At 38.6% G+C, this 13,350-nt stretch overlaps 1 protein-coding gene across 2 annotated transcripts; it reads right to left on the reverse strand.

The window, feature by feature from the left end:
* Positions 1-2,025: 2,025 nt before the first annotated feature.
* eif4bb (eukaryotic translation initiation factor 4Bb) lies at positions 2,026-12,785 on the reverse strand. 2 transcript variants are annotated; one of them, XM_039689278.2, is made up of 14 exons: positions 12,658-12,785; positions 10,661-10,798; positions 10,271-10,476; positions 10,041-10,157; positions 9,904-9,958; positions 9,662-9,814; positions 7,551-7,685; positions 6,640-6,780; positions 6,272-6,527; positions 5,173-5,246; positions 3,736-3,981; positions 3,483-3,645; positions 2,686-2,758; positions 2,026-2,427 (listed from the first exon to the last, which is right to left on the reverse strand). In XM_039689278.2, the coding sequence occupies exons 1-14, from the start codon at positions 12,668-12,670 to the stop codon at positions 2,350-2,352; spliced, it is 1,848 nt and encodes a 615-aa protein (XP_039545212.1). In that variant the 5' UTR covers positions 12,671-12,785; the 3' UTR covers positions 2,026-2,349. The 2 variants fall into 2 exon arrangements, with proteins under 2 accessions (XP_039545212.1, XP_039545213.1); XM_039689279.2 differs by lacking the exon at positions 2,686-2,758.
* Between the last annotated feature and the right edge of the window lie 565 nt (positions 12,786-13,350).

Consider the following 13,350-nt stretch of genomic DNA (forward strand, 5'->3'; position numbering starts at 1 on the left):
CAGGCAGGAGTGTTTCAGTTAGGGCAGCTGGGAAAACACGGACGGACAGCACAATATGACCACACAAAGAATGCAACAAGCATCGCAACAAAGATCCCACCCTAGAATGGGTCGTAAAATTCATCTAATAAAGCAGTATGTGAAAGACACCTCGAGAAACACATGGCTCAATTTTTCAAAGCTCAGAGTAAATGGCTCTAAAACGTAACCAAACTAGATTTCTTGTGGCACACATGCAGCTCATTTCAATAATCACCAAGAGACTGGGAGGATCTGCACAGCCTCAGTGTTGGATCATTACATTGGTTTGAGTGCACTTTGAGGGAGTTCACTACCCTTGCCTTCTGAGAAAACAACAATGCTATGCAGGTTTGAAGAAAACAGATGAACAAAATAAGATAGAAACCTTTGAGTTTCAGAGGATTTGAGAAGAAAGCCCATCCTGCCGCCTACACCTCAGTCAGTACTAGGGTGTTTCTGCTGGCTCTGCTAATGAACTCTTAAAGTGGAAAATTTTATGTATAAGCCCCTTTCAACAAATACACACCATGGATTATGGCATTACAATACAGGGCATTAAAGGGTTAGTTCATCCAAAAACGAAAATGATGAACCCTCATGACGTCCCAAGCCCGAAAGACCTCCATTCATCTTTAGAACACAGTTTAACCCTAAAACTGTATTCTGGACAAAATAGTTTTGATTTATTTTTTAAAAAATACTTCCCTTGACACGAGCGGTACAACACCCTCAATCTTGTATTTAGGTCAACAATGGGCACCCATAGAAATGAATGGGGAAAACTGTAATTTAGAGCATTCTTAAAAAAAAAAAAAAAAAGCCAAAATAAGACACCAGGTGACAGCAAAGTCACTTCATCTTTACATTATAGCTCTAAGAACATATTGGAATGATATTTTAATGTAGTTACATTTTTTTAGTTAAATTAATGTAAATTAATAAGCATAATTTACATAGAAAGTATGGTACTTTTTGAAGTAAATAAATTCAAAAATACCACCCAAAAAAAACCCCACATTAAATAGATAGAAAAAACTTTATCGAAGACAGTGGTATAACATTTATAATAAATAAAAATTAAGATCACACCCGAGTCCTCTGTGCCCACATTTGTCCACAATTATGGGATTAAGGGCTAAAGTGAATACGGTTTGAGGGCTACGATATTTTAGATTTAGTCAGAGAGCTTTCTGTCCCTCCATTGAAAATGTACGGTCTACCTTCCTTGTCCAGAAAGGAAATAAAGACATCAAAGTAGTCCATGTGACATTAGTGGGTTAGTTAGAATGTTTTGAAGCATCGAAAACACGCTTTGGTCCAAAACTAACAAAAACTACAATTTTATTCAGCACTGTATTCTCTTCCGGTTCTTTTGTCAATCCGCATTCAGAGACGATGATGTAAGACACTGCTGACGTGTTATCAGTGCGCCTGAGCTTCGTTTACCGTCTGAGGGTAAAATAATCTTTGCAAACATGTCTAGGGATATCGACACAGAGGAAGACTTGCACTTTTTTGACCAGCCATATTTATTTGAACCCGAATACACGGACGCACCAGATTCACGTCAGCAGCGTCTTACATCATCAGCGTCACTCGTGAACGCGGATTGACAACAGAACCGGAAGAGAATAAAATGCTGAATAAAGTCGTAGTTTTTGTTATTTTTGGACCAAAATGTATCTTCGATGCTTCAAAAATGACTAACCACTGATGTCACATGGATTACTTTGATGATGTCTATTTCCTTTCTGGACAAGGACAGTATATCGTACATACATTTTCAATGGAGGGACAGAACACTCTCAGACTAAATCTAAAACATCTTAAACTGTGTTCCGAAGATGAACGGATGTCTTACGGGCTTGGAACGACATGAAGGCGAGTCATCATTGATGACATAATTTTTGGGTAAACTAACCCCTTAAGGCCAATTAAATTCGATTTATGCATTATATTGGAAATGCTGACTGAATTAAATCAGAGAAATTCAGAGGCAAGTGATAGTATCTTACATACTTTTTTTTATTTATAACAATGACTTTCAAGTTAACAATGATTTTTAAATGTCTAGATGAATGAATGCATTTATCTACTTACTGCACTGATTGTTTTCATTTTATTTTTTTAATTAAAATGGACCAGTTTTGGGAATACTTGTATACATTTCCATAAACGTGACACAGAACAGAATTGTGGGTACCTTAGCCATCATCCCCTTAAACTACGCCACTCCATCTGATGAGGGAATTTTAATTTAACCCCTCATTTGATCGTTCAAGTTGCTCTTTTTCTTCTGTTCTGTAGTTAGTTGATCCTTCCTAATGTTCATTCCTCTCCACTTTCATCTTCTCCCTGTTCTCCATCCATTAGTAGGGCAGCATATTTACTAGCTGAGCTGAATTGCTGTAGGGACAAAAAGAAATGTTATGACCACAATGTCTGTGATGAACAAATTAGAGTGGCATGAAGAAAATAATGTTCCGGTATTTGTTTCTGTACAACTTATTCCCAAAGTTCTACACAGACAACGGTGGGCCGAACACCACCACTGATTTGTAGTTTCTACAAATCAATCATCTTCTGGAGTTGCAATGTAGCCTACATTAAAAAGGCTGCATGAAAAAAACTGATTCAGGGGTCAGGACCAAGTGAGGTACTCACAGGAGGAACGCTCTCTTCATATTTCTTTGGTTCTGAGGCTATTCTGGGATCTTTGTCCCGCCTGACCTCCTTCCTGTCAATAGAAGGAGGAGTTTAAGAATAGTTCACTCAAAAGCTAAAATTTAGTCATCCTCAAGTTGTTACAAATCCGTAATTCTTTCCTTCCACATTACACAAAGAGGACTGAGCTGCTCTTTTCTATACAAAAAAAAAGAGAGAGAATAAGGACTGGGGCTGTCGTGCTGCAACAAGGAGCAAAAGGCATGATTAATCTAGTTGTTATATTCCAGAAACAGAAAGCCCCAATAAAATCTGATCATATCTCTTTACAAGACTCCATCAAGGTGCCTCTTCACAAAATTAATCCACTTCTTCTTGATGTGGCCGTTTTTGTGCGTGATCACTTCCAGGTAGTAAGCATTTCTGTTACAAAGGCATAGCTAGATAGCAAACTGACAGAAAATCGCGATTGAGCGGTGGCAAACTGATGTGAATGTGCTCTATTTGTATTGTTAGGGGAGGGGCCAGCCTCAATGCATCATCAAGTAGGGGTGTCTCCAGGAGCTCAGGGGCTCCAGTGCGTCATAGGGCCTCCGTTTTAGCACCGCCCAAAAAACTGTTAAACTCCACAATTCAGTACTTCACAGTTCACATAAGTTTTAGCAATACATTTCTAACATTTCTAATGTGTTTATAATTTTTTTTTTTTTTAGAATTGCCTTTACAGGGACTTTAATCTCAAATATCGTATTTTCATTATCATTGGAAGCCAAAATCGAATGTGAAGGCTGCCTCACCTGTCTGCAGGTTCTCTCTGCTTGTCTTTAGTTGGGCAGTCAACTCCTCGTCCCCACCCCCCTCCTCCTCCTCCTCCTCCTCCTCCTCCTCTTCCAACTCCTCCTCCACCTCTTCCCTGAGACATAACTTTATTCTTTTGAACGCCATGATCCTGGTTTTCATCTAGCAAACAGAACAAAAGACAAGTGAGAAAACAGTACATATTCAAAGGTTCTTGCCGCTCCGTTGAAATGTTTTAGTGGAGACATTTACCCTTGCCCAATACAGTCTCCTTTGCACTATTGGGAGCAGGTAAGCGGGTTCCTTCCTTCTCATTAGTACTCCCCCCTGGGCTGCGTTTGGCCCAGGCATTTTCCTTAGGGGGAGGGGCAGGCATTACTTTCAGTGGGAGCCCTCCCTGATGGGAAGAGGGTGATGTACATGCAGGAGAGATCGGCTCATCCTCCTGGCCACTGAAGACGTCATTCTCTGAATGTTCACCATCATGAGACCTAGGTCCTTAACATCACAGACACAGAAATATATTTTGATTAATTTAACTACTGGATTGTGTTTTCCTGCTATCTTTAGAGATATTCAAACCAGTGTTATTTTAGAATTATTTATACACTATTAAAGCATTTATTAATATTTTGAATAGAGGTTGACTGATTCATCGGTTTTGCCGATATATCGGTACTGAAAGTTGATTGGTCGAACTATCATTATCAGCAAAAATAAGTAAGAATAGAGAACACTAAAGAACATATTGCCGTATCATTATAAAGTAATTCATTTATTGACTAGATGCTGCATTAGCAGAGAAATAACAGCAGTACGTTTGGTGTCGAGTCTGAGAGGAATAACATTAATGGCAACCTCTAGTGATTAAAGCAATGTGACAAACACACGCAGGCACCAAATGTATGGTCGCAATTGTTACCATACTATTATCAATTGTTTACAGGGTTTCTGCAGGTAACTTCAAATTAAATTGAATGCCTTTTTAAAAAAATGTTATGCCATTTACAACCCATGACTAACCATGGAGATATGTTAGTCAGGTATGGCCAGTATATAGCCTAAATATAACGTTTTTTTTCCTCTTGTTCCTGGAACACATAGATGTAATTTGAGAGAGAAGAGAGAGAGACCCTTTCACACAACGCGTTGATCCCGGGAAATTGCCAGAACGCAAACACGACCCGGGATTAAACATCCAGCATGCACGTTCAAACCTAAATATCGGTATTGGTAAAATCGGTCGACCTCTAATTTTGAATGTTTTTATTTATTTTTCAGTTTATTTTAAAGGATCAGTAATTTTATGTGCTTTTGTCCTTTTATATTTCTATTTAGCTTTAATTTATATTTATTTCAGCATTAGTTTTAGTGTTTTAGTAAAATTTCTCATTTTCATTGAAGTGTTGAATTAATTTATATTTCACAAATTTTTTAATAGTTTTAGTTAACATCAACATTGCTTAAAACAATCCGTCAATCATTCAATGCAATAAAATTGCATATAAAGCACATCTACCGTTTTTTTTAATGACTACAACCGTTTCTAATACCAGTTATAAACTGTGTGTTATCAGCTTTTCTGATCTGAATCATATGATATGAGAACATTAATCAGAATTGTAATATTAGTGCATCCCTAACCTATATTCTTTGATAAGGTATCTGCTAAGAACACGAATGTATTACCTTTAGGTTGTGAGGATTCACTTCCTGTGCGTTGCCGCTCTTTAAATGGCTCTTCACTTCTCCAACTCGGGTCTCTGAAAAACAAAAGAAAAAAAAAATTCAACTTCGAAAATTACTCTTTTAATTCACTATTTAAATGCCACTTTTTGTCCTCCAGGGCTGTGTCCGAAATCAGCACTAAAAGGGACACTTCACTCATTTGCGTTAAGCTTTGTATCTTTAGAGACCCAGTCATATTTTTGAATGGTTATGGTTTATTCCCTTATTTTCCCCTGAGATGAGAGAAATAAGGATTTCATTGTTCCCATTCCTGCTTTTTATGACATAAAAATTGTCATTTTGCGTCATAAAAAGCAGGAAGTCCCATTTCTTTGTATAAGGGTTGAGACTACAAACACTAGCTCATTATCCGGGGTGTGTTTCTATTACAGGTCAGTGGGTGGGACTTCACTTGCAGATTCTGAAATCAATATCCGCCATCTTGTTTGGAAGCTAAGCTAACAAGTGCTGCGTAGATAGGAAGTTATGAAAATGATGGAAGACACTAAAAAACATTCTGAAATTATGCTGCTCGAATCTGATGTTCATGGCTTTATGTTTACGAGCTGCAGTATAGAGAACAGCAGCTGAGGCTTTTGGAGGAAGATGGCGCTTGCAGCTGAATTAAATCATCAATCCATTTTCCAAACCGTGCAGGTCCAGCGTTATATCATACAGGTATAAATTAATTATTAAATCGATTAATTAAAGTTTGTATGCTAGTTTCCATCTCAGATTTCAAGATAAATCTTTCCATTACTACAGGAGCTGCCAGTTTGCTACATTTCAAATGATTGTTAAACCGCAAACACAAACTATGCAAAATAGGCAGCCCTTCCAGCTGTGTCCAATATCACTCAGTTGTTTTCAAGTTTCAAGTGGACTTTATTAGTGGAGTAATGTTGGGAATAGTGAATAACGGTATAGTGGGCAATTTCAAAGATGTTCCTCAGCTGTATTCCATTTCATCCCATCAAGATTTTCTCACCACTAACAAACTTCCCAAGAGTGTGGTTCGCAATTAAGTTTCGCATCTACCCGTCAATTTCCCCCTTCTCACCGGTCTCTCGGCCGTCTCTCCGGACCCCTGTTCTTGTCATCCACCAATTGTCTCTGGAGTCTATCTTGTTCTTTCTTCAGCCTCTCCTCCACCTCTCTCTCCTTGGCGGCCGTGTCCACAGGTTTGGCAGCCCCAAATATAGAGGAAGCCCTGCTGGAACTTGTCGTGTTAATCTGGGGGGGCAAGGTTCCACTCTGTTCCTCCTCTTTTGGGATGCTCCGTGGCTTCAGGTTTAACTTGGGCCTCTGTGTAGAGGCTGGAACGAAAAATCTCATAAAATTAGAATAGGGAGACAACATTTCTGATATAAAATTTGGATCTTTAAAGCTAACGTGTGTCATTTCTGCATGCAATTTCTCATCCTGTACCCCTCTCTTCTCGTCCATCATCCCTCCTGTCAAAATGCTCTTCACGATCTCCGTAGCGATCTCCATCACGCCGGTCATCAAAGTCTCGTCTGAAGCCACTGCTGAATCCTCGTCGTCCTCCTCCACCACGTGAATCATAACCTAAGACAATCATATGATCATAGCATTACTTACAAAGCAAACTACAATAAATGTACACACCAAACATTCACGAACTCACTCAGAAATTAAAGGGACAGTTCTCCAAATCATTTTAAATCTAGCATCATTTATTCACTCTAAAGTTGATCTGAACCTGTATGAATTTCATTATTCTGCTGTAAATATTTTTTTTCGGCTTGCATGTAAATCATTGATTGCATTCAAACCGGTAGCAGGAGCAGTGAAGCGGTTTCTGCGCCATGTATATTTTTGCTGCACTGCTCATGCTCAATTAAAGTGAAAGCTCACTTTTGACAGGAAAAAAAAGGGTTTAAAAGTGCCCAAAATGCACAGAATTTGCATGTTGTGTGTAACAAGAACTGGAGCAGGCTATGCCAGAAAAGAATGTACCCATTTGAACTTGTTTTTATTACTGAGTTTGAGAAAGTATATAGTGTTTTATAAAAATATATAGAGAAGAAAATAAATGTGTTATTGAAAATAAAAGAGGTTAGAAAAATAATATCGTAATCGGCTAAATTCGGTATCGGCAGGTCAAACTCAATGAAAACCGGAATCGGCCTCTATAAAATATATTGGTTTTTTTGTGTTCAGCTGAAGAAATATGCATACAGGTTCAGTCTTGAACAACTTGACAGTGAATAAATGGTGACAATTTAAATTTTGGGGGTGAGCTATTCCTTTAATAACTTGCCACCATTTTAGATTAGAGTATCATAAGAAATTCAACTGAACGAAACTCCACCAACCTCCACGATCATAGTCTCTGCTACCTCTGTCATCATAGCGATCTCGCCCACTGAAGCGATCTCGACCGCTGTCAAAACGATCATCACGCCTTGGAGCATCTCTGAATCGGTCCGACTCATAGCGATCACGAGATCCTGCAAAAAGACAACACAAGGCATTACACAAAATAGTAAAAATAATATGGTTGGGACGATGTGATGTTTAGCCGGCATCAGCGAAGGACCAGTGCCTAAAAAGAAGTGTATGTCTGAAATATGGCAATATTTTGGCTTCAATAGAGATGCATCACAAATGCAGGTACTGTGTAAGGGGACTGTTCACATATCGCTAGGGTTGGGCCGATGGACGATATTCTCTAGGGAAATGTTATATCGTTATTGCAACACTCAACATCAACACATATTGTCCAAGTATCGTGCAGCCCTACCTTCAATATTTGCGATTTGATAGTTGCATTAAGCTATTACTTTTAGTAATCATTCAAGCTCTACTTTTAATGTTATAAATACTTTAATTTCACTTGATAGTAGACATTCTCAAAAAAACAATATATGTAGGGCTGCAACTAACGATTATTTTGATAATCGATTAATCGGACGATTATTTTTTCGATTAATCGATTAATCGGAAAAAAATTATATTCCATTTTTTTTGTTTATTATAACAAAATAAAACCCTAAAAACCACACTCTTTTGTGTGTTAAACAATCCTCTTAATACAGACAACTTAATTATAAAGAAAAACAACAAATAAAAAAATATATATGACCATAACCTATGACAAAAATGCTATTGTAAACTAGATTAGTGGATTACTCAGCAAAACTTAGCCTAGAAATATCACAAGTGCACAATAATTTTATAAAATCTGAAAATTTATTGAAAAAACATTCCTTAGTGGGGAACAAATAAGAGACAATAAGTGTAGCACTAACTCTGGTAAAACGTACACATTGCTCTTTGTATTGTTGTTATACATTCATGAAAAACATCGTAAAAATCAGATGCACAGCTGTTTTAAATGTAAAGCACAGCTGTTTAATGAGGAAGCAAAATATAATAGATAGGACAGAACAAGAAAGGCTATTAATAAGCTTTCATTGTGCAAAAGTATTGTGACATGATCATGAAAGAGCTGCACAAAGTGCTTATGCGCATCGCGAGCGCTGCATGATGCGCTTGAAGCAACACGGAGTCACAGGGCGGCGCGCAGCTCTTCAGTGTCCGCCGCATTAAAGTTAAAAGCACCAAGGAAAGAGAAAGACATATTGACTGTGTATTATACAGTATCTATGCAATAGTTTATTAAGCCTTTTCTTTTAACAGTTTTAAATTTCAGTTAGGCTACTGTGCACGTGAAGAACAATTATACTTCACCGACTCTACTATAGTGTTGTGATACAGACACTCAGTAGAAAGTGATTAAGTTACAGCAATAAAAGTCTAGCAAGATAGAAAAACCATCATAGACCTTTATCTACGGATCAATTATAATAATAACATTGAATCATCTTGGAAAGAGATCATCATGTTAACTGTTGTAACGTGACGCGCTGTTTGAACACCGAATAGAGAATGACTGACAGCCGCAGTGGAGGGAAAAGCTTAGGTTAACTTGAATTTAATGACTTAAATATACATTTCTATCTCGCATTATACTATAGTATGGCTTCATAAAGTATACACGATTAACGTAGCTCACCTATTTTGGTTTCAAAACGGCGAATTTACCGAAAGGTGAATGATTTTCGTGTATGCTGCATATTGATAGCGGTTTCCTGATGCCCGCAAACTAGTTCAAACTCACGGAATCAAGAGCGCGCATGCGAGACAGAAGATAATGTACTCCAAACTGTCTGTGTTGCGCGCGCGAGGCAGGGTAGAGCGGCGATGGAGAGACTGCATGTGCGCCTCATGAAGCGCATGTAAGAAGCGCATGTTCCATGTAAACAATCCCCGTGACGTAATCAGACCAACTAATCGATAATGACATTCGTTGACAACGATTTTCATAATCGATTATAATCGATTTTATCGATTAGTTGTTGCAGCCCTAAATATATGCCAAGTATTTTAAGCATGATATACAATAAGCATCTGTTTAACTTACGGTCTCCAAATCCTTCGTCACGGCGTGGTCCTTCATCTTGCTCGCCACTCGGGCGTGCCCTCCAATCAGAATCAGTCTTATCGGGGCCACCATCCATCCCACGACCGCGATCTCTATCCCGGTCTCGCCCTGACATTGATCCACCATCCCTCTCTGGAGGAAATATGACGTTAAATTTAATCAAGAAAGACACTTTCACAGAGGCATGACAATGTGACGGAGTTTGTATATCATAAGTTCACCTTTGTCATTGGACTGATCTGCGATATCCACCCGGATCCGCCTGTTCCCAAGATTCTACACACAATTGAGGCAACATTAAATTTAAAATAGAAAACAACAGCAATGCACTGATGTCAGTATTTTATTGATAACCTACCTCTTCATTTAGACTGAGCGCGCGCAAGATTGAATCAACGTCATCAAATTCAGCATAACCAAATCCTTTTAGCCTTTCTGGGTTATTAGGCTCCCGTGGCAAACGCACCGCACTGATCTGATGATATACAAAAAAGACAGTTAGAAACATCCTGCACTTGTCAAGCAGTTAAGATATAAGCATTATCTAGATATCCCATTTTTAAACAAGCATGCAGCTTATCCACTGACCGCAAGTCCCCTAAAGAAGTCTTTAATAGATTCCTCGCTGACATCGTAGGGAAGGTTACCGAGGAAGGCAGTGTAGGGCGGGCCACGTGGCAGCCGAGAGCGGTCAACGTTTGGCTCCCGTGCTGCACGAGGCGCAGTAGGCAGGATGGAGCGATCGATGGGAGGAGCTCGATATGTATCCTCCGTAGTGTGCCAGGAAGTTGAGACTAATGAGGAGGAGAATGGGACTTGATTACCACAGAATACAATTTTAGTTGACTGGATTTCAAAAAGCATCGGATCCTATCTACACCTGTATATACACAAAACAGATGTTAATAGCACATTTGTCATGCATTTCTTAGCAATTGAGTTGGTTTAGATTTGTAGTCCATTCCAGGATTTACTCACCATCTCCATCCAAGTCATCAGTCTCATCTGCCCAGCTGGTAGTCTTTGCGCTGGGGTAACTGGGGGGTGCACTGCCACTATCATTTGCAAGGAAATCAGTCAGGGTCAGGGTCTTCCCCTTCTTCTTATTCTTCTTAGCTAAAGAAAGAATAACATATTCTATGAGAATGCCCAAACTGAGCCATTTCATTATTTGATGCATTTATGCATGTTAAAATTCATAACGAAATAAAAGTAGCAACTGATCTTTTCTTCCACGTTGTGGCGTACTTCTCAGTGAAAGATTTTTGAAAAGGGAAAAAAAGAAGGACGGGGACTTGGTTCTATTCAACGGTTGCTGATTGGACGAAGGCCGATCTGAATGCAAGCTTGAGGTTGATTGTAAGAAGAAAGCGGCAGTGATTAAGCAGACTCAAAAATTGGAGGAGTCCGGTTTACGCCAGAGAGAAATCTGTCACTCATTTCACCAGAAAATGAGATCAGAATTATGACAATTTGATTAAGAATTAAAAAGTCGAAAAAAGGAAACCTGCACGGATGAATTGTTTACAATAAGATCAATAACATGCATTTAGAAAACAGGGTGAATTCTCATTTCATGCCACCATGGCCACATGGTGACAGAGATAACAGACAAGCATGATTATGAAAAAAAAAAAAAAAGAAAATGGATGGCTTGCCTTAAGTGAAATGTCATTACACTTGTAGAGGATTTCCTCTACAGCAACCTCTCAACACCCTAAATTAAACTGCACGAAAGCCAAAACATATGATAATAGGCTTCACACCACTCATTAAATGTTGATTAATATCACACTTGTGCAAAAGATGTGTTGATGCTATGCAACTAGGAAATGAAAAGGTGAGATAAGACACTCAGTGAGCCTCACCAGGGATGTTGTAAAGGGAGGAGATGGTTAACTCAAATAAAAATGAATGGGAATGTCTAACATGAAATATAGTAGCTTTAGTCCTGTTACAGTTAAAAGAGCCAATGATATTGTTCACATAAGCATTGTCTATTTATTTCTCTATAACGTTTGTGCGTTAATTGGACCAGCCAGAGAAAGAATAATTTGTTATACCACTAGTGTTAGATACTATTGATTCAAAATAGGCCTATCTCTTTCACATTCTAATAATACAGTCTTGCCCTATTCAAAAAGATAGGGGCTGTACTTGCATAAGATGTACTGTGCATCTGCCTGGTAGTAACGTTACTCAAGAGATCATATTTCGAGATTTCATTTATTTAAATCAAATTCGTTTTGTTAACTTACTTAGGCACTATCTTTTGTATGCTATGTCAAACTACTGACACGTCCATTAATATAAGGTAATAAGAAATGTTTCGGTCGTCAATTAATCGATTAAATTAGTGAATGATTCAATAATGGCTCAACATAAATAAGACACTCGCCATCAGCAACAGTAACGATATAACTGCACTGAATGAATCCGTAACCACATAAAAACGATTACAAAATCCCCACAACTACAATCGGTCCAGTTGGTTTTAACGAGTACGACCACGGTTCCGTGCACGTGGTGAACCCTCCGGTCCCTCCTCTGGAACGTACTGCGCATACGCACCAAACACGGGTTATTAGCACCATCCAGAACTTTATCCAGTATCATTGAACATAACATTTTAACTTTCCACACACTAACCTTCTGAACTACCAAATTACCTGAACATGCGTTTGCGAAACCATGTCGCGTCCTAAAACTTAGGGGTCAAGGATACAGACGAGGCACATGATTTAGCCGCTAGCACACTGGCTAATTCTTCTGAGCATACGGTTTCCCCAATGCGATTAATCCATGTTTTCAATGCATTTAACCAACATATTAAACAGCGCCGCGTTTGAAAAACGGATACACTGAATGCCATATCCATTACCTTTGAACCCAAGAATGTAATACAAACTTGTTTAACGCTGTTTCGCAAAGAATCCAACAAATATAGGCAGAGCACGAGTGCGCATTATTCTTACCTGACGCCGCCATGTTGGAGAGTGTTCTGGTGGAAGAGTCCCGGATGAAGACGTCAGGGATTTGTCACGGGGTTAGGCAAAAGGCATCACACCCTCACTCAAAACCACCACGATAGCATGTTTAGTGCACATTTCGAGGATGTTAAAGCTGGCAATAATCATATCTGAAATAATCATAACAGAAATCCCAGAGTACATATTTTAAATGGCCTACTATTTTATATAGGATTATTTAACTTATTGTTTTACTAAAAATATTTTACTTTAAGGTTTTTGTGTGTGTTCTGTAATATGAAATAGAGGGGTAGGTGAGCCATTTACACACCTTTATGTTAAGTTCCGTTGCTAGGTTTTCTGACCCCTTATTGTTTGTTGAAAATGGTCATTTGTTTGGCTCATCTAAGGTTGCTAGAAGAGTGTTCTACGTTTATCCTGTTTGACATCAAAGAAACTAACATTATATTACATCAAAACTCAAAGTATACCGTTAATGCATTCCCTCAGAATCAAAACCATAACTTTGCCTTGCTAGTGCTGTTAGAGAGGATGATTTGTTGATGATGTTTCTACATCTCTACCCAAGGTCCATGTCAATGTGTTTTTTTTTCAGTGCACACTAATTCACCTTTGGATTCACCTTTGAGAGGCTGGATTACTCCTTTTGTGGTGTGAAAATAAGGGTTATTTCTCTGT

This window comes from Pimephales promelas, chromosome 8 (assembly GCF_988280905.1).
Source record: "Pimephales promelas chromosome 8, fPimPro1.hap1.1, whole genome shotgun sequence".
NCBI lineage: Eukaryota > Metazoa > Chordata > Actinopteri > Cypriniformes > Leuciscidae > Pimephales > Pimephales promelas.